At 45.0% G+C, this 19,940-nt stretch overlaps 1 protein-coding gene across 1 annotated transcript; it reads right to left on the reverse strand.

The window, feature by feature from the left end:
* Nucleotides 1–1,102: 1,102 nt before the first annotated feature.
* LOC309382399 (lysosomal acid glucosylceramidase-like) lies at nucleotides 1,103–14,612 on the reverse strand. Its single transcript, XM_081971919.1, has 12 exons — nucleotides 14,533–14,612; nucleotides 11,823–11,929; nucleotides 11,493–11,687; nucleotides 11,246–11,395; nucleotides 8,990–9,126; nucleotides 7,748–7,920; nucleotides 6,086–6,326; nucleotides 5,149–5,373; nucleotides 3,565–3,728; nucleotides 2,941–3,066; nucleotides 1,921–1,960; nucleotides 1,103–1,476 (listed from the first exon to the last, which is right to left on the reverse strand). The coding sequence occupies exons 2-12, from the start codon at nucleotides 11,884–11,886 to the stop codon at nucleotides 1,408–1,410; spliced, it is 1,584 nt and encodes a 527-aa protein (XP_081828045.1). The 5' UTR covers nucleotides 11,887–11,929; nucleotides 14,533–14,612; the 3' UTR covers nucleotides 1,103–1,407.
* Nucleotides 14,613–19,940: the final 5,328 nt, after the last annotated feature.

Below are 19,940 nucleotides of genomic sequence, written 5' to 3' on the forward strand. Positions count from 1 at the left end.
TTAACCAGTGGAACAGAAATTGCCTCCAGAAGTTGTGAATGCTGGAAGTCTTTAAGAAGATGTTGGATAGCCATTTGTCTAAAGTGGTGTAAGGTTTCCTCAAAGATCCTTCCAATGCTTTCATTCTGTTATCCTTCCTTCCTTCCTTCCTTCCTTCCTTCCTTCCTTCCTTCCTTCCTTCCTTCCTTCCTTCCTTCCTTCCTTCCTTTCCCCCTCACTGGGGTATTTTAAGAAGCGACTGATCATTTGTCTGAAATGGCAGAAGGTTTCCTACTTAAGCGGGGGGGGGTTGGACTAGAAGACCTCTAAGGTCCCTTCCAACCCTGTGATTCTAAACTTCTTAAGAATTTCGTATTTAAAATTTTTTTAACTTTTTTTTTTTAAAGGATGAGGTGGTTAAATGCCAAGGACATTTTGCACATGTGGACTAGCCACTTTGTGAAAGGCTGTCGGTTCTTGAGTCTGCAAGCGCCCCCTGCAGACCCAAAAAATATAGCCACGTTTGTTTCGCTTTTCATGTCTTCAAAGAGTCCTCTCCTGGCTCTTTGTTTGACTCTGTGTGTGGTGTGTGTGTGTGTGTGTGTGTGTGTGTGTGTTTGGATGGATTGCTACTGGCATCCCTGCCACTTCGACGCGCCCCCCAAAAAATGTCGTTTGTGCCTGCGCATTTTCAGCTAAAAAAGGTCTGCGCATAACGTTAGACAAGGAAAGAAAATTAAATGTTTGCGAGGAAGTTTGTTCCGCCCACTCACGCGCAGAACCGAAAATCAAGACAATAGGCAGGGATGAGCAACTAAGATGATTAAAGTTCTGGAGTCAAAAACATATGAAGGATTTGGGTTAGACTAGAGAAAATAAGGAGTAAGGGGGGGGACATGATAGCAATATTCCCTTGGGGGGGCTGCCACCAAGAAGAGGGGAGGGTCAACTTATTTTCCAAAGCACCATAACGGAGGACAAGAAGCAATGGATGGAAACAAATCGAGGAGAGAAGCAACCTGGAATGAAGGAGAAACTTCCTAACGGTGAGGACAATTAACCAGTGGAACAGCTTGCCACCAGACGTCACTGGAGGCTTTTAAGAAGAGACTGGAGAGCCACCAGTCTGAAATGGCATAGGGCCTTCGGCTTGAGCAGAGGGTTGGACTAGAAGACCTCCAGGGTTCTTTAATTTGCTCTATTCTTATTAATTGATTCGTCCACGTTGTCCTGTTTCGGGTCTCAAACTCACACACGCGCAAAATGCACACACAGAGTTACGAGGTCAGGAAAGCCGTTTTACTCAAGGCTGAGCCGATAACAGCACCCAAGGGGGGGAAAAATCTCAATCAGCAAATTAAAGCTTTCGAGAGTACTTGTGTTCTCAACAGGAGCACGCGGGAGAATAGTCCAAATCCAGTCCAAAGTTCAGAGAGCCAAATCAGATTCGTCAAACAGGGTTTCAGGAATAACAAGCAGAAATGCAGGAATGAGACACTACAACAGGAGACGAGAAGAGGAATACTTCTTCACGGGTGCGTCTTAAATCAGGCTGCAGCCAGCTATCTTTAATTTAATTTAATTTAATCTTTAATCCTTGCTTGAAAGGAGCCGCACTGAGCATCGTCCCTCTGCTCTCCGCTCTACTGCCCACATCCAAGGGATTGGGGGCTGAGCATCATCATTAGACTACTCCAGCTGTTGTGCTTGTGTCAACCAAGTCTGATGTCTCCCCAAGCTGACGTCCGACTAGTTTAGCTGGAGCAGTTTCTTCAATGTGTGAGTTGTGGGCCACCATGACACGAGGCCCCTTCTCTGCAGAGCCCGCTACTCCTGAGCGAGAAGCGGATTCCCTTCCCCGTCTTCAGGACCTCAAAGGTGCCTCCTCCAGAGGTAGGTTTGGATGGAGTGAGCTCGCGCGCGGTCCTTGAGGTAACCCACCTGATCGTCCGAGATAGTGAAAGAAATATCGGCAGACCCACTGAAAAGAGAGGATAAATTCTGGTCAAAGGAAATGTGAGACATTGATGCTTTTGGAGTTTCAAGGTTCTGTCAAGGTAGCGTTACAATAAAGTAGAATCAGCTGATCTGGTTTTGTTTCCTATTTGGAAACTCTGACCATAATTTTGCAAGTCTTGAAGTACAAATCTCTCGCTGTCTGTTTTATAGACTGAGAAACGTGGGAAGGTTTCTTCCAAATTTCTTTCTCTGCCCGTTACGCAGCTGCCGACTACTCTGTCTCTTGTTCTAAGCTAGGCTCCCCCCCCAAAAAGCAGGAGGCAGAGTCCTGGCATTGACAAAACCCCTTTTATGAAACGAATGTGAATTCCTCTCCTTCACATTCAACCAAGGCCTGGCAAACAGGCTTTCCAAGGGGTATTTATGACCACAGACCTTATCTAGCTTGGAAAGCTGCCATGGAAATATTATCCCAAACGAGGGGCTGTGAACGGAAAGACTCTGGGCACAGAGTCTCTGAGATTCAGGGACAGATCTTCACACTCCTGAAACGAATCTAACGACCGCACGGATTGTTTCCTGCAAAAGCCCCCTCCCCTTTCGCTCCTCTTTTATGTCCTCTGGCCATTCATCGTCCACCTGTGGCTTTACTCCCCAAGTCGACCCTGATTTCCAAGCTGTTCTTTTCTACTGGCAGCTCACACTGGGAACAGGCTCCAGCTGTTCTTCTGCCTCGCTGATGTCTGACTCCGAAGGCAGCTGATCACTGCCAGACGGCCTCGGCCCCGTCTCTGCCTCCGACTCAAGAGCCTTCCCCAGCCTCCCATGCTCCTCCCCAACCTTCTCCCTGTCAGATCCTGCCACCAGCTCTGGTGGCCGCTGGAGGGCCACGACGTCTCTTATCGAATCGTTCCCTAGGCAGTATCACTTTATCCCCCTCCCATGCTTCACACCGGCGCACAATATTCTCGATTTGGGCTCCTCCAGATCCTCTCCACTTACTCGTTCAACACCACCGCCACCGCCACGCCGTCAGGTCTCAGGAAAGCCGAAGTCTTCAACTTACAGATGTCAAAGAAGCAGTTGGAGGCGAGCGCCACTCTCACGGAGCCTTCGGGGATGAATTTACTGCCCGGAAGAGAGAAGACATTAGCCGACACCACCGGATAGAACCTTAATCTAATGCACAAACGTTTAACTATAAAACTGCCTCCTTCCCTCCGCTCGCTTCCTCGGCAGCCTGAGGAACTCCCTGCCACTGGATGAGTTGGCTGCAAGGAGGCAACTTGCTGGGAGGCAGAGGCCAAAGGGTGGGCGAGGCTACATTTGGGGTATGAGATGCACCCACATTTTCACCCTCTTTGAGGGGAGGAAAAAGTGTGTCTTATACTCTGAAAAATACGGCACCGCCTGTGAGCAAACGATCCAAATTCGGGTACTTGAAAACTGCTGTTTAATCTACCAAGGTTATATAAACTGCCTCCTTCCCTCCGTAGCAGCCTGCGGGACTCCCTGCCACCGGATGAGTCCATTCTACGGCATCTGTATTCTTGTTGGTTTGTTGTTTTTTTCCCCCTCGCCCACCTCTTCCTCCACGCCGTGCAAAACTGCCTCGGCTGCGTTTACCTGAAGTGTCCCAGGTGGTAGAACATGGGCTGCTTGTAGAACTCGTCCTTGAGGGGGTGGACAATGATGGGACTATCCACTGGATTGTCCACCCAATTGGGTCCCCCTTCCATGTCGAGGGCCAAGTTCCAGTCAATCCACCCGGTGACGAAGTGGTTGAGATTCTGCAGAGGCCGAAAGCATCGGAGGTTTTACGACAGCCCAACAACCCTTCCCTCTGCATGCAGGGCGGTGGGGGACGGGACGGACAGGACATTTTGGGGTTTTCCAAAATTGAGCAATTGAGCAAAACCCGAAAGAATCGAACTGCAGACTACTGTCTTTCTTGGACTCCCGGAGAACTAGAGAGGGAAGGTTTTCTAAAGATCCAAACCTGCCTTCAGAAGTTGTGGGCGAAGAAGAGATTGGATGGCCATTTGTCTGAAATGAGATAGGGCTTCCTGCTTGAGCAGGGGGTTGGACTAGAAGTCCTCTGAGGTCCCTTCCAATTCTGTTATTCTCCCTGCCTGCCTTCCTTCCTTCACCTTTACCTCTTCCTTCCTTTTCTTTCTTCCTTTTTTCTCTCTCCTTTCTCTTCTTTCTTTCTCTCTCTTTTTACCTGTTTCTCTCCATTCACTCCCTGCTTCCCCTTTTCTTCTTCCTTCCTTTCTCTCTCCTTTCTCTCCTTTTTCTTCTTTCTTTCTTTCTTTCTTTCTTTCTTTCTCTTTAGCTGTTTCTCTTTCATTCCCTCCTTCCTTCCTTTCTCTTTTCTTCTTCCTTCCTTCCTCTCTCCATTCTCTTTTCTCTTCTTTCTTTCTCTCTGTTTTTACTTGTTTCTCTCTCTCCTTCACTTCCTCCCTCTTTCCTTCCTTTCTTCCCCTTTTCGGCTTCCTTCCTTCCTCTCAAATTTCTCTCCTTTCTCTTCTTTCTTTCTCTCACTTTTTACCTGTTTCTCTCTCTCATTCCCTCCCTCCCGCCCTCCTTCCTTCCTTCCTTCTTTCCTTCCTTCTTGAGCAAGGGTTTGGACTAGAAGACTGCCAAGGTCCCTTCCAACTCTGTTATCCTTCCTTCCTTCCTTCCTTCCTTCCTTCCTTCCTTCCTTCCTTCCTTCCTTCCTTCCTTCCTTCCTTCCTTCCTTCCTTCTTGAGCAAGGGGTTGGACTGGAAGACTGCCAAGGTCCCTTCCAACTGTGTTATTCATCCATCCATCCTTCCTTCCTTCCTTTCCTTCCTTCCTTCCTTCCTGATCAAGTTGGCTGCCAAGGTCCCTTCCAACTCTGTTATCCATCCATCCATCCATCCATCCTTCCTTCCTTCCTTCCTTCCTTCCTTCCTTCCTTCCTTCCTTCCTTTCTTCCTTACTTCCTTCTTGAGCAAGGGGTTGGACTAGAAGACCTCCAAGGTCCCTTACAACTGTTATTCTGCTATCCTCAAGCCCACCCCTCTTTAAAGCAGAGTTTTGGGCTACTGACTCAACTTTTCCAAAAACTGTACAACGTCCTTTGAAGTCTGAGAAACTGCCTAGACATTTCGATTACTCGTCCATTCCTACCACTCTTATCATCAAAGGGATCAATTTTTGAGTCGTAACAAGGGATTCTCTTACCGACAAGATATTTCTGCTGTAATAAATGCCTCTCTCCCAGCTTCCCAGGGCAACCTTCACATCCCAATCCAGAAAACCATTGCAAGCTTCCGTATAGAGCAGAAAGAAATCGGGGTACAGGCGATGCGTAATGTCCAGAGTAAGTCCAGCTGGAGTGACCGAGTCAAAGTACCAATGGATGCCAATGCCAGACACGAAGGACGCTGCGGTACTATTGCCAATCACCTGTCAGGGGACAAAAAGAAGGAAGGTTCTGCCATGGTTCTGTTGTGGCCTGCCAGCAGCTAGCAGAGGTGGCAGCAGAGTCAGACAATGAGGAGGGTTGGGGAGGAACATGGGCCAGTCCTGGAGTCTGGGGAAGGCTCGGATGAGGGCTCTGCGTCGGAGGCAGAAAGGGGGCAAGAGCCGTATGCCAGTTCTCAGCTGCCTTCGGAGTCGGACATCAGTGGGGCAGAAGAACAGCTGGAGCCTGTTCCCAGTGGGCGCATGCGCAGAGTTGCCAGACGAAGGGAACAGCTAAAGAACAGGGGTCGACTTGGGAGTAAGGCCACAGGTGGATGATGAATAGGGAATAAAAGAGGAGCGGAAGGGGAGTGGAGTTTGCAGGAGACCATTCATTCACTTCATTGGTTTGTGACTCTCCGAGACTCCTGGCCAAGTTCTGCAGATCTTGGCCTGGCAGCTCTCCAAGCCAGAGAAGGTCTGTGACCGTAAATCCTCCCTCGAAAGACTTTGCTGGAGGTGAAGGAGCAGAATTCACAGCAAATTAATAAAAGGGTTTTTTTGTCAGGACAAGGAGTTTGCTCCATGCTCTCGGGAAGCCTCAGTCAGAACAGGTTGTTATGTGTGAATAACGGTCCTAAGTCACTCTTCTTTTAATGCCACTAAGCCCACGGTTGCAAGTCGAGGATTCCCTCATCCCAGCTTGGAAACCCACCTGGTTGGCCCAGTTCGGCAAGTGGCATCTGCCGTCATCCAGGATCATCAGGTGGATATCGGCATAACGGCTGGCGGCCAGGGCCGGCCCCAAATCTTGAACGATAAAGTCGCGCTGATGTGGCGGCGAGAAATAATTGCAAGGAAAGTCTTGGCGGCTTACGAAAAGGGCGGTGACCGGTTCGTTCTGAGAGCTGAGCGCCCAGAAAGTAATATTGTTTTTGGCGTACTCGTCTAAGAACCTAAATTCAAAAAAAAACCCCAGAATGTCGTAATAACGTCAGTTTTAGCGGGCCGCAAAATATTTCACGCCCCTTTGTATTTTTCTTACATCCCTGACAGTGAGAACAACGAATCAACTTGCTTTCAGACGTAAACGCTGCATGTTTTTAAGATGATGTTGGGTAACCATTTGTCAGAAGTGGTGTAGGGTTTCCTGCCTAAGCAGGGGGTTGGACTAGAAGACCTCCAAAGTCCCTTCCAAATCAATCAATCCTTCCTTCCTTCCTTCTTTCCTTCCTTCCTTCCTTCCCCCCACTGGGGTTGGACTAGAAGACCTCCAAGGTCCCTTCAAAATCAATCAATCCTTCCTTCCTTCCTTCCTTCTTTCCTTCCTTCCTTCCTTCCTTCCCCCTCACTGGGGTTGGGCTAGAAGACCTCCAAGGTCCCTTCCAACTCCTGTTATTCTATTCTATTCTATTTAGGGAAGCCCCTATCTCCCAGCTGTCTGCCTGACGAAAAGGAGTACAGGTAAACTTTGACGTACGAGCATAATTGAACTCAAACCTGAGACATTAGTTAAATGAATTCTGCCCCATTTTATAACCTTCCTTGCCGCACTTGTTAAGTGAATAACTGCAGTGGTTAAGTTAGCAACCCATTTGCTAAGTGAATCTGGATTCCCCATTGACTTCTCAGAAGGTCTAAAAAAATGGACTACCGTATTTTTCAGAGTATAAGACGCACCTTTCCACCCACCCACCCCAAAAGAGGGAGAAAATCTAGGTGCGACTTATATACTGAATGCATCATTTTTTGGCCTAATGAAACCCTGCCCCCTTTACAAAAATGTTACAATGCCGCTGAAGAATGGGACAGACTGGTCCTCGCCGTTATGACCGTGGCAGTATGCTAGGCAATCAGAAGAGGGTTTGGGGGCCGTTTTTGCCCCTCCCAGCCCCTGGGAGCATTCTACAAGCCTTCCAAAGACTATACATGCCGAAAAATACGGTAGGTGAGATGAGTCCAGTTTGAAAAAAAAAATGGACTACACCTCCCAGAATCTCCCAGCCAGACACTGGTTAGGGAATTCTGGGAGTTGAAGTCCACCCATCTTAAAGTTACGAGACACACTGCTCTAGGATTCTAATAAATAAATCAGTGAAAATGCAATACCTTGAAAATATCCCCATACCTCTCCGGAGCAGGGTGGGCAGACAGAGAGAGAGAAGGGACTCAACTTTTCCGTGCATATTGATTTCTTACTATCTTCATCTACATGGGTTTTCGAGAACATCTGTCTGTGGGTGGGGCCCGATCATGATTTGGGGAGGAGTTTGAGAAAGGGTGGAGCCCCAAAGTGGGTGGGACTTGGCTAGGGGAGGGCCTGTTAAATTCTAAGCAGTTTCTAAACCAGACGAGAATGGAAAAAAAATGTTATTACCTGATAAAATAGAGACTCCAGGTCTTGTGGTAACGGTCGCCTGGATTTCCCTTTAACCTGGATTTGCCGTGAACCTTGTTGTTGACCCTTAGCCAGCCAGGACTGGTCCAAGGGCTGCCGACCAGGGAGAGGGGCCTCTTGGTGTGGGCCAGGATACGATGGAGCAAGGGGATCTACAGAGAGAAACCACAACTGTCTCCGGGGATGGCCTGATCAACCCCCAACCTTTCACACAACCTCCTTGCGGGTTTACAGACTTTGACAGTGTTAATCTTGGCCCTCTGCAGGTAGTTCTCGAGTTATGACTGCCAATGGAGCTCGCCCATTGCAGTCGTTAAGTTGCAGCAGTCACAAAACGGGTTGCCGACCCGCCGGATCGACATTTTTCACGGCGGCTGTTAGGCAAACGACTGTAAATGAGAAGTTGAAACTGGGACTGAATACAGAATTTTCACTGTGTGTTGTGACTGCCTGTTGCCGTTTATGGATGTGTTGTGCTAGTTTTTGGCCTGTCTGATTCCAGCCTCCACCAATCGGGGAAGACACACCAACCTCACTCCCTTCTAACACTGATGATATTGTCTAGTTGGGTCATGAAACGTCTACAAGGAAACAACCAAGCTGGGCAATCACTGGGATTCCACAGTTCTCTTCCTCCTCCTCCCCTCTTCCCCCCTCCTTTTCTTCCTCTTCTTCTTCTCCTTCTCCTTCTCCTCCCCCCTCTTTCTCCTTCTCTTCCTCCTCTTCCTCTTCTTCTTCTCCTCCCCCCTCCTCCTCCTCCTCTCCCCTCATCCCCTCTTCCCCCCTCCTTTTCTTCCTCTTCTTCTCCTTCCCCTCCCCCCTCTTCCCCCTTCTCCTCTTCTTCCTCTTCTACTTCTCCTTCTCTTTCCTCCTCTTCCTCCTTCTCCCCCCTTTTCTTCTTCCTCTTCTTCTTCTCCTTCTCCTCCCCCTCCTCCTCCTCTCCCCTCATCCCCTCTTCCCCCCTCCTTTTCTTCCTCTTCTTCTTCTTCTTCTTTCTCTCCTCCTCCTCCTCTTCCCATTTACTCCCTAGACCTTTCTCCCTTCTAACACTGATGACATTACCTAGTTGGGTAATGAAACGTCTGTAAGGAAACAGCCAAGCTCAGAAAGCACCGAGGACGCCACGACTCTATTTGGTGTCCAGCGAGAGCGCTATTTCCGCCACAAAGTGGGAGCCAGCCTTCGATGCAACCGTGAAGCTGAGCATTTACCCAAACTCACCCTAAGCTTGGTGTCTTCGGGGGCCAGCTCAAAACACTTCAGCTCAAAGTCATCCACGCATCGGTCAGCGTAACTGTACGGCCGCGTGGAGAAGTCGGAGCAGCCAATGGGCCAGCGTAGCAAATTGTACTCAATTCCTGCAGAAGCAGAGAGAGAGAGAGAGAGACAGAGAGAGACAGAGATAGAAAGAGAGAGAGACAGAGAGAGAGTGAGAGAGAGAGAGGGAGACAGAGAGAGATAGAAAGAGAGAGAGAGACAGATATATAGACAGAGAGAAAGAGAGAGAAAGAGAGACAGAGAAAGAGAGATAGAGAGAGAAAGAGAGGGAGACAGAGAGAGAGAGAGAGAGACAGAAAAAGAGAGAGAGAAAAAGACACACACACAGAGAGAGACAGAGACAGAGAGAGAGACAGAGAGAAAGAGATAGAAAGAGAGAGAGACAGAGAGACAGAGAGAAAGAGATAGAGAGAGAGAGGGAGACAGAGAGAGAAAGAGAGAGTCAAAGACAGACAGAGAGAGAGAGAGACAGAGAAAGAGAGAGAGAGAAAGACACAGAGAGAGAGAGTGAGACAGAGACAGAGAGAGAGACAGATAGAAAGAGATAGAAAGAGAGAGAGACAGAGAGACAGAGACAGAGAGAGACAGATAGAGAGAGAAAGAGAGAGAAAGAGAGAGAGACAGAGAGACAGAGACAGACAGAGAGACAGATAGAAAGAGATAGAAAGAGAGAGAGAGACAGAGAGACAGAGACAGATAGAAAGAGATAGAAAGAGAGAGAGAGAGGGAGACAGAGAGAGAGAGAAAGAGAGAGTCAAAGACAGAGAGAGACAGAGAGACAGAGACAGAGAGATAGAGACGGATAGAAAGATAGAGAGACAGAGACAGAGAGACAGAGAAAGAGAGAGAGAGAAAGACACACACAGAGACAGAGAGAGACAGAGAGACAAAGAGAGTGAAAGAGAGAGGGGGGGAGGAAAATGATTCTACTCTTCTAGGATTTTAATGTTCACAATCAAAAAATAAAAAAAACGAGGGGGAAGGATACAAAACTTACATCCACAAAATAAAAAATTATAATGCTATCCACACCGTCTCATAAAGAGAAAGGTTTTCATTTGTGAGCATTCCGTGTATAAGTTGAGTCAATTAAAAATGAAAAAGGAGAACTTACCTTGGTTTCCCCCCCCCCTCATCAAAAGCGGGGGCATAAAGTCAATAAAACAGGGCTTTTTAAAAAAGAAAAGAAAGAAATGGAATACTTTCTGGATTGTTCAGAGCGTGTGCCCAAAGAGATCGCCATTCTGCTTTTAAACGCAGCCTAATAGCAATAGCCCTTAGACTTATATACCACTTCACGGGATTTTTACAGCCCTCTCTAAGCCGTTTACGGAGTCAGCCTCTTGCCCCCCAACAATCTGGGTCCTCATTTGACCCACCTCGGAAGGACGGAAGGCTGAATCAACCTTGAGCCTGGTGGGATTTGAACTACCAAATTGCAGGCAGCCGGTAGGCAGCAGAAGTAGCCTGCAGTACTGCACTCTGACCACTGCGTGGCTCATCGTTGCTTTAAGAAAGATAGAGCTGTTGTGGCAGCAGGTTCGGAGAGTGAGGAGGGTTGGGGAGGAACATGGGCCAGTCCTGGAGTCTGGGAAAGGCTCGGATGAGGGCTCTGCGTCGGAGGCAGAGAGGGGACCAAGGCCATGTGGTAGTTATTTTCTGCCTCTGGAGTCTGACAACAGCGAGGCAGAAGAACAGCGGGAGCCTGTGTGCCCATGCGCAGAGCTGCCAGAAGGCAAGAACAGTTAAGAAAACAGGGTCGACTTGGGAGTAAGGCTTGGAGACAATTGGCCGCTCCCATAAGACATAAAAGAGGAGCAAACGGGAGGGGAGCTTTTGCAGGAAGCAATTAGTTCATCTGGTCAGTTCAAGCTTTGAAAAGTTCTGTTTGACTCTGTGCTAAGTTTGGCCTTGCTCTGGATTTGGCCATTAGGTCTCTGGCAGCATTCCCAGGGAGATAAAGGTGGGTGTTTATCAACATTTCCCTGAAAGACTGTGGCAACTCAAGCAGACATCTGTCGGAATCTTCACAGGCTGTTTGTGAAACCCCGCGGACTGTGAATGACCCTAATACACAGCCGTATAAATAAAAGAGGGTTCGGACTATGATTAGGGGACCTAGGTCAGGACAAGAGCCTCAGGGTCTAGCTTTCTCCGAGCTGCTAGATTTCACCAAGCGGTCATTCCCAATTTTCTCACCTTCTTCCGAGAAATAAGAGCGGAGAAGGTGGTTTTGGGCTCCGTAAGACAAACGCAGAATGTTGATGGCCGCAGAGTCGGTGAGAGCCCCGCCGAAGCCTTTGACGTATTGGTGCTGAACAGAAGGGATGTAGGTGTAGAAAATCCCACCTGAGATACAACAACGAACAGAAGGAACAACATGACTGAGTTGGAAGGCACCCTTGGAGGTCATCTAGTCCAACCCCCCCCCCTCCCTCAGGTTTACCTGAAGTTCCTGAGCTGGCACCTACTATTTGCCCTTCGCTCCACTCCAAGCGTTGGCCCTCCCTGCTGGTTGTGTACTTGACAAAGTTGCCGACGTCCGGGAGGGAGAGCGGGTCCACCGTGTCGCAATACGTTGCGTTGCAAACGCACACCATGGCATTTTGGCGAAGGAATTTAGGAATGCAGGGCTGGCGTGCTAAAATCAACCGAAATTGGACAGGGGGGGGGGAAGAGGTGAATTTAGACCCCTGCCGACCAGCACGACGGAGCCCCGCCCACTTTTCCTTCCAACTCCACCCACAAAAGACTTCCCAAAGGCTTCCCCACTGACCTCTGGCCAGGACCATCCCTAGGGAGATGAGGAACAGCACGCGCAAAGCATCCAGTTTCTGCATAGCAGCGCTAAGGCATCAGTCTTTGAATTTTAGAGAAATTTGCCTGCAAAGGGGGGGGGGAAAGATGCATTTTTTGTAGGGGGGGGGACATCATTTGCAAAGCTGTTAATTTATTCATGCAGGGTTTCTGCAGCCCCAGTCCTAAATCTGCCCCTGCCCCAATCTATTTTTTGCGAGACGTAGCCCCCACCAAGAAAGAGTCCAACGTAGACCGATTTCATCTACTATTTGTTCAGCCTATTTTTCCCAATGACCTCTTAGGTCAACATCGATTTCATTGAGGGCCGCGTAAGGTTGTGTATGACCTGGGGGGCACGGCCAGCTCAACATCACTCGTGTGGGGGTGCCTATGGTAGCCCCAGCACTCTTGCCAGCGAAAATGGGCTCCTGACGTCCGTTTTTGGCTGTGAAGGTCTCTTGCCCATATGAAGAAACAACCTATCACTTCTGGTAGACTAGATACCTCCCGAAATTCTCGGAAGATCACACCAGTCCACTTGCCCTCCGCTGGCTGGTGTCAAACCGGGAAACAGGATGGGCAGATCTGAATGGATAGGCCCCCACCTTCCTCCTGTCCTCGCTAGCCAGATGTTGATAAGGCCTTGTAGACTGACAATTAAGTTGTGGGCGAAGGCGGTTTTAAGATAGACCAATCTAGCTGCAGATTTACATTCCTATTGACGCATTTTTACACAGCTAAAAGTGTTATTTTAGGCGTTCAAAGTTGTAGGAGTGATGAAAAAAAAAGTAGTGTCTTTAGGACTATTTTCTACATTTATTTTATATTTTATTTTATTTTATTTTATTTTATTTTATTTATTTTATTTATTTTATTTATTTATTTTATTTATTTTATTTATTTTATTTATTTTATTTATTTTATTTATTTTATTTTATTTATTTTATTTATTTTATTTATTTTATTTTATTTTATTTATTTTATTTATTTTATTTATTTTATTTATTTATTTATTTAATTTATTTAATTATTTAATTTATTTATTTATTTATTTTATTTATCTTATTTATTTTATTTATTATTTTATTTATTTATTTATTATTTATTTTTATTTTATTTATTTTATTCTATTCTATTTTTATTTCATTTATTCCATTCCATTCTATTCCATTCTATTTTTTTATTTATTTCATTTATTTTATTCTTTTCTATTCTATTCTATTTTTTATTTCATTTTATTCTATTTTTTATTTTATTTATTCTATTTTATTTTTTTATTTTTTATTTATTTTATTTTATTTATTTTATTTTATTTATTTTATTTTATTTTATTTATTTTATTATTTATTTTATTATTTATTTTATTATTTATTTTATTATTTATTTTATTATTTATTTTATCATTTATTTTATTTACTGTATTTATTTACTTTGATTATGACCGTCGTAGCATCCCCATGGTCGCGTGATCAAAATCCAGATGTTGGCCACCGTCTCGTATTTATGACGGTCGCAGTGTCCGTCCCCTGTTGTGACTTTCTGAACGAGCCCAGACAATGGGGATAAAAGATCCCCTTAACCACCGTGTTGGTAACTGAACGGTTGCATAGTTTCGCTTCACAAATGTGGCAAGAAAAGTTGTGTGATTGGGGGGGGGGAAACCTCCGTGAACAAACGTCTCGCTTAATGACAGGGATTTGGGGACTTGCGGTTTTGGTGTCAACCGTAGCCAAGCCCGCTTCCTACAGCGTCAATTCCACCAGTTCAGAAATCTTGTCTCCAAAACGTTCATCCTTCATCCAATCTACAACAAACAGTCCCTCCGATGCTCGTAAAAACAACCCAAGATATGCTGGTCCGTCTTGCCGGAGGTTTTACACCATGATCGATATGGAACATGGAATAATAATAGAGTTGGAAGGGGCCTCGGAGGTCCTCTAGCCCAGCCCTGTGCTCGAGCGGGAGTCCCTACACCATTTCCGACAAATGGTATGGACAAAAAAAGGGGTTCCTATGTCTGTTTGTTGACCTGGCCTACCTTGAAGGGTTAACATCAATCTTGAAAGTTTCTGTCCCTCTGTCTTATATGGAATAGCATCAATCTGGTATTTGCTTGAGCTTCTTTCTCACTATCCCCTCAATTTTTGGACCGGGGAGAAAAATATCTCCCTCCTTAATAGCTCTTTCATCTGAACAGAATAACAGAGTTTGTAAGGGACCTTGAAGGTCTTCTAGTCCAGCCCCCTGCTTAGGCAGGAAACCCTACACCACTTCAGATACGTGGGGTGGCTTCCCTGATTCATGTATACGACAAGTCAAAAGCGCCCTACAAAACATTCCCCTCCTTATTCCACCATCCTAAAATCACTTTGTCCCACATTCCCCAAATACTTTTTCCCCAATTTGTAATCTTGGTCACACTTTCTACGATCCTGAAATCATTGTTTCCCCCATTCCACAATCCTGAGATACTTCCCCAATTTGTAATCTTGGTCACACTTTCTGTGATCCTGAAATCACTGAAGTATCTCCCCCCCCCTAATTTGCAACCAGAAACCACATTTTTCCCATTCATGAGATTTCTTTATCTTGAAATCCCATTCCCCCTCCATTCTACGATCCTGAAACTGCCCCCCACTCTTTTCCTGGCACCGTAACAAACGCAAGATTGTAGGTTACCTACATACCTGTTGAACGCTTTATTTCGGGACTCGGAAAGGTGATGTTAATTTCCCAGGGCGCAAATAAGAACCAGGCGACCGTAGCTACTCGCTCAATTCTTGTATAGCTGGGAAGGAGGCCAAGAGCTCCGGCAGCAAAATTGATGACGCGTGTCTTGTCTAAGACAAGAGCTGGAAGACCTGACTGGCTTGTCCAGAAAAATGACAATTAAGAAACTTCCACGTCAATTATTACCTGGATGAAATGAAAGGAAATTAGACTTCCAGAGAAGAGCTGGAGAACTGAAGCAGTCAGCAATTCCACAGGAATGAAGAAGCGGATAAGGAGAAGTATTGAGATCACCCCGAAATGCTCCGGGCATTTGCTCCTCACACGAGACCACAATTCTCAATTGTCTCCAGCAGGTTCAATTCTCCCGATTGACACTACCCATCTTCCTCAAAATAGGAGTGACGCCTTCAAAATGACGCTGGCTTTGCATTTTTCCTTTCGTAGCAACTTTTGCAAATGCTTGTTTAACAGCTTTTTGAAAGTTAGGAACTTTTAACGTCCCACGTTTCATTCTACCCGGCGAGTTTTCTCCCATTAGCCATTAGCCAAAGGCTAAATGTTTTAAATCCAAGTTTAAAGATTTTTTTAAAAAACCTTTTTTTTAAAGCAAACAGAAAAAAAAGGTGATCGGAATATGGATTTTTGGAAAGGTGTAAAGAAACCAGATGGATTCGAAATAAGATTTCGAAGTTCATGGTAAGAACTGTTCTTACCACTGTTCTTTTCAATTCTTTAAAAAAAAAACTGATAAGATGACAGTTCGAAGGTTGGACACTAGAGGGAACCAGAGGGAAATAAACATATTCAGGTAGTCCTTGAATTTACAACAACATTTAGTGACCATTCAAAGCACTGGAAAATACGACTTATGACTGTTTTTCACACAACTTTCGTAGTATCCCCGTGATCATGTGACCAAAATCCAGATGTTTGGCCACTGACTTGTATTTATGACGGTTGCAGCAACCTGGGGTCATGCCACCTTCTGACAAACACCTTCTGCCACCTTCTGACAAACAAAGTCAGACGGAACACTAGAATCACTTAACAACAGTGGCAAGAAAGAAGTGACCTTTCATTTAACAAATGTCTCACTCAGCCACAGAAATGTTGAGCTCAATTGTGGTCGTAATTCAAGGGCTACCTGTAATTAGAGAAGACATAAATTTGACTTACTCAGGCAGAACATAGCAATACTTTAAATTCAGACCTAATGAAGGATGTTTGCAAAGGACGGATGCAGAATTAATCTTAAGAATGTCTGCCATTATAGATAAACTCAGTTTGAAAGGCGCAATGGAAGAAGCACAGATTTTACTGGGCAAAACTAAGACTGATCTGAAAGTGGATTTTAAAATGATATGGAAATAAAGATGCTGCATTAAATATACAAATGAAACCGTCTGCTGTCTTAATAATCCAACGGGTAGGCAGAATGCAAAGCAAAAGTGCAACGGTGCATATTTTTCCTATATTGGATTTACGAAAGAGGCTTATTAAAGCTTTGAAGAATTTTGTGAGAAGGAACAAAGAAAAGAAAAAAGAAAAAAAAAGTCCTAGGACATTATTTGAAATTAAGGGATTCCAGGAAGTTTATTTGAAGGGATTAAAAGATCAAGGTCGTTACAACTAAAAGGCAGGAATTCAAAGTGGGTTTAGATGACCAAAGTTAAAAGTTTTGATTCGCTCACGATTAAAATGAGACAAAATAAATCCTCAGATTAGAAGTCGCGCAATGGGCAACTCCAAATCTCCACCCACAAATGCTCTGTCCTACACATTGGCAACAAAAACCAGATCACCAAATGCAAGCTGGGCGGATACGACCGCGTAGACGACCGTCGCTCTGTCGAGGACCTTGGAGTACTCATTTCAAACGGCCTAAGCCCCAGAAACTCACTGTAACAGCATTGCCCAAAAGGCATTAAGAGTTGTTAACCTAATCTTTGTGAAGCTTCTTCTCCGGTGACCTTGTACTGCAAACTTCTCTGCAGAAAATGCCTTGTTTTTCTTTCCTTCTTAGCTTGTTTCTTATATTCTTCTCTTTTGAATGGTGTGTAAATGTGATTTTTCTCTATGTGCCTGTTGATGGCCGAGTGTTCCAAGAATTCCCCTGTTTTCGGGATTTAGCTGTGGTCAGGGTGCTCACAGTTTCCCAATAGAAATGGGGATTGAACCTGTCCCTGGGTGGTGAGAATAAAGAATTTTTCTGACTTCTCATTGATGTTTATGGATGTGTTATGCTACTTTTCTGCCTGTCTCCCCCACATTCCCACCACATCCAGTTCCATTCAGTTCACCCCCATAAGAATAAAAGATGATTTAGTGACCGTTTGAAGGTACAACCGCACTTTGAAAAAGCTACTGTATTTTTTTCGGATTTTAAGACACACCTGACTATAAGATGCACCTAAATTTAGAAGAGGAAAACAACAACAAAAAGGTTTTTGGCCTCTGCGTGACACATTTTCAGCTCTTTTGGGAGGCTTTTTTCAGCCCATTTTTGAGGCTTTTTCAGCCCATTTCGAGGCTTTTTTCAGCCCATTTTTGAGGGAGGTTTTGGCCCAATTTTGAAGGGGTTTTTTGGCCCATTTGTGGGGCTTTTCGTGGCTTGTTTTCGAGGCTTTTGGCGCCATTTCCAATGCTTTTTTCAGCCCATTTTTAAGGCTTTTTTTATTTATATATATATATATATAAAATATATTATATATATATATTCAAATCCCAGTAAGGGTATAGCTAGCTGATGAGAGCTAAATAGCTTGAAATAGATCTATACTAGTCTCCCTTTATTTATTTATCAGCACAAATACAACAGAAACATAGCAAAGGCAACATTAAAAATAAAAATATGGTTTTCTGCCTGGATGGTCTTCTGTAATGAGCCGAAGGACAGAAAGGGGGAGTAGTGAGCTCCCTCCCATATTTGGGCATACCAGGGGTTGTAACACGTATGTATGTATGTATGTATGTATGTATGTATATAGTAGTGAGCTCCCTCCCATATTTGGGCATACCAGGGGTTGTAACACAAATACATACCTATTTCCCTTGCCTAGCTGATAAGGAAGAGAGCCTGTGGCTTAGTGGCAATTACATCGGCCTAATATGCAATACAGCCCTGGTTCGATTCCCACTAAGGGTATGGCTAGCTGATGAGAGCTAAATAGCTTGAAATAGATCTATACTAGTCTCCCTTTATTTATTTATCAGCACAAATACAACATTATTATCATTAATCATTTATATGATTATAACTATTATTACTTCATTTTATGTGTAATATCCTAACTAAATTTAAATTAATTTTTATTATGCATTCCATTACATCATCCTGTATCCATCCAAAGGTAACACAATTTTATATCTCTTGCCATTTGTAGTATTTGTGTTCTAATTGTTATCTTGGTAGATCTTACATGGACTTCTTTTGGCACTTTGTTTTTCACTGCATATGTTGTAAAGACTAGGAACCCCTTGCCTGTTCCTTCCATCAACTTCCCTCTGGTTATCACCAAAGGCTCCTGCCAAAATTTCTATCATTACATCCACTCAATTGTCTCCCTTTTTTTCTTCTTCTATATTCTGGAATTCCTCTTCTCAAATTAATTTTGTTTTGCTTCAGGGAATCCGAACTGCGGTCTCTTCAGCGGGCTGGGACTGCTTCCTCCTTGGGTGTTCCTTCAAAGTAACTTTTGGAAACCGCACGTCAATTTTTTTTACTTCACCGACTTACATGCAACAGTTAATTTGCTTGAAACGGAAATAAATCTTTGGCGTGCTCAGAAATTTATAGCTTGCGTTTTTCATTAAACGTACGGCAATTTGGGATGGACGCCGAATGCAAACGCTCCTCTGATCTTCCTCAAGTGACCTCAACATCCGGCGATAAATTTCATACAAATTTATCCCCCCACCCCCAGTTTTTTTTTTAAAAAAACCGCTTGTTTTTGCAAACTGGGCAAGAAGGCGTTTCTCTCCACCTTGAGAGGCGTAGGATGAAAAAGTTGAGTTCTCTTCTGCAAATTCAGGGGGAGACTCTCTGCAGCAACACAAGCGCTCATTGGCCGTAGTTTGAGGACCCCTGATTGAGTGTAGTATACAAAAGGCAAAATAATTTTTCTGCAGACCACCAACATTTTCTCGTGGATCACCAGTGTCCCCAGACCACCAGTTGGTGACTGCTGGTCTAAAGGAAGACAACAATCTAAACACATAGACCCCACCCTAAGAATAACTGTGCAATTGTAGCCATGTTAAAGTTAGGATGCTTTTGAAAAGAGGCTTGAGGAAATTATGCATTTCACCTGGACTGGTTGTGCTACAAGATAAAATAAGGCAGAACAAAAAAAGGATGTTAGATATTTTTTTTATTGTTGTTTTGCCCCAAAGAGGTATTATTTTTAAAACATCGCAGAGCCGATGCGATCTAGGCGGGCTAAACTCCCGACTGCAAGTCACCCCATCTTCAAACGGGTTCGAAAGCTACGTGCCGGGAAGAAAGTTGCAAGTGTTGGCTCCAGAGAGGAGACAAAAGTTGGTTCGATTCCAGGCAGCTGAGGGTAGAAGGCGGACGGAAAAGAGTCCGTGTGCAAACTGTGAACGGTAATAAAAGGAAAGTCGTTTCAAGGGAGATAGGCAGCTCTGGAGCGCCCCTCGAATGCCGTCGGCATTGACAAAATTGACCCCATCAGTCAATTGCAAACAGGCAGCTTCGCTCGGAACTGCTCACATCCTGCAAAATTACCTGCAATGTTATTAAACATCTGCCTATCCTTGGGAAGGGCTCAGGAAGTGGGCAAAAAGGCCAAATCCAGGCTAAACTGGTCTGGCTGACTGCATGACGAACTAATTATAATTGAACCCCGGTGGCACCGGCAAAATCGCCGCTCATTGGTCAATTGCGAAAGGCCGCGTGGCTCGGAACAGCTGACATCTTGCATCTCTCTTTGATAGGATTCCATAAAAACATCTGCCTATCCCACATGCTTGGGAAGGACTTGATAGGTGGATACGAATGCCTAATTCAGTCTAAACATCTGCGCGATGAACTATAATAACAATTGAACATTGCCGGCATTGACAAATTCCCCCCCATCTGTCAATTGCGAAAGGCTGCGTGGCTCGGAACAGCTGACATCCTGCGAGGAGAGTCGAAACACCATCAAAACGTCCACCCCTGGCTGTCCCGGGTCCTTGGAAAGGACTCGAGGGGGGGGGGCATAAAAATGCAAAGCATCTTTTGAACATCTGGCTGAGTGCACAACGAACCAATAATAAGTGCCATAATAAGAGCCCACAAGGTATTTTAATTCTCCCTTGTGCAGGGCAAGTAATCTGAAACTAGAAAAAGGCAGGTTTT

This window comes from Natrix helvetica, assembly GCF_964273705.1.
Source record: "Natrix helvetica genome assembly, contig: HAP1_SCAFFOLD_338, whole genome shotgun sequence".
Taxonomy (NCBI): Eukaryota; Metazoa; Chordata; class Lepidosauria; order Squamata; family Natricidae; genus Natrix; species Natrix helvetica.

What these genes read in the sequence shown, in the direction of transcription:
- LOC309382399 (XM_081971919.1), bottom strand. Translation starts at nt 11,886, where the DNA reads ATGCAGAAACTGGATGCTTTGCGCGTGCTGTTCCTCATCTCCCTAGGG. An exon ending in CTCTTATTTCTCGGAAGAAG is followed by an intron (nt 9,127 to 11,245) that starts GTGAGAAAATTG and finishes CTGCTTCTGCAG; the next exon opens with GAATTGAGTACAATTTGCTA. An exon ending in GTGGCGGTGGTGTTGAACGA is followed by an intron (nt 1,961 to 2,940) that starts GTAAGTGGAGAG and finishes CTCTCTTTTCAG; the next exon opens with TGGGTCTGCCGATATTTCTT.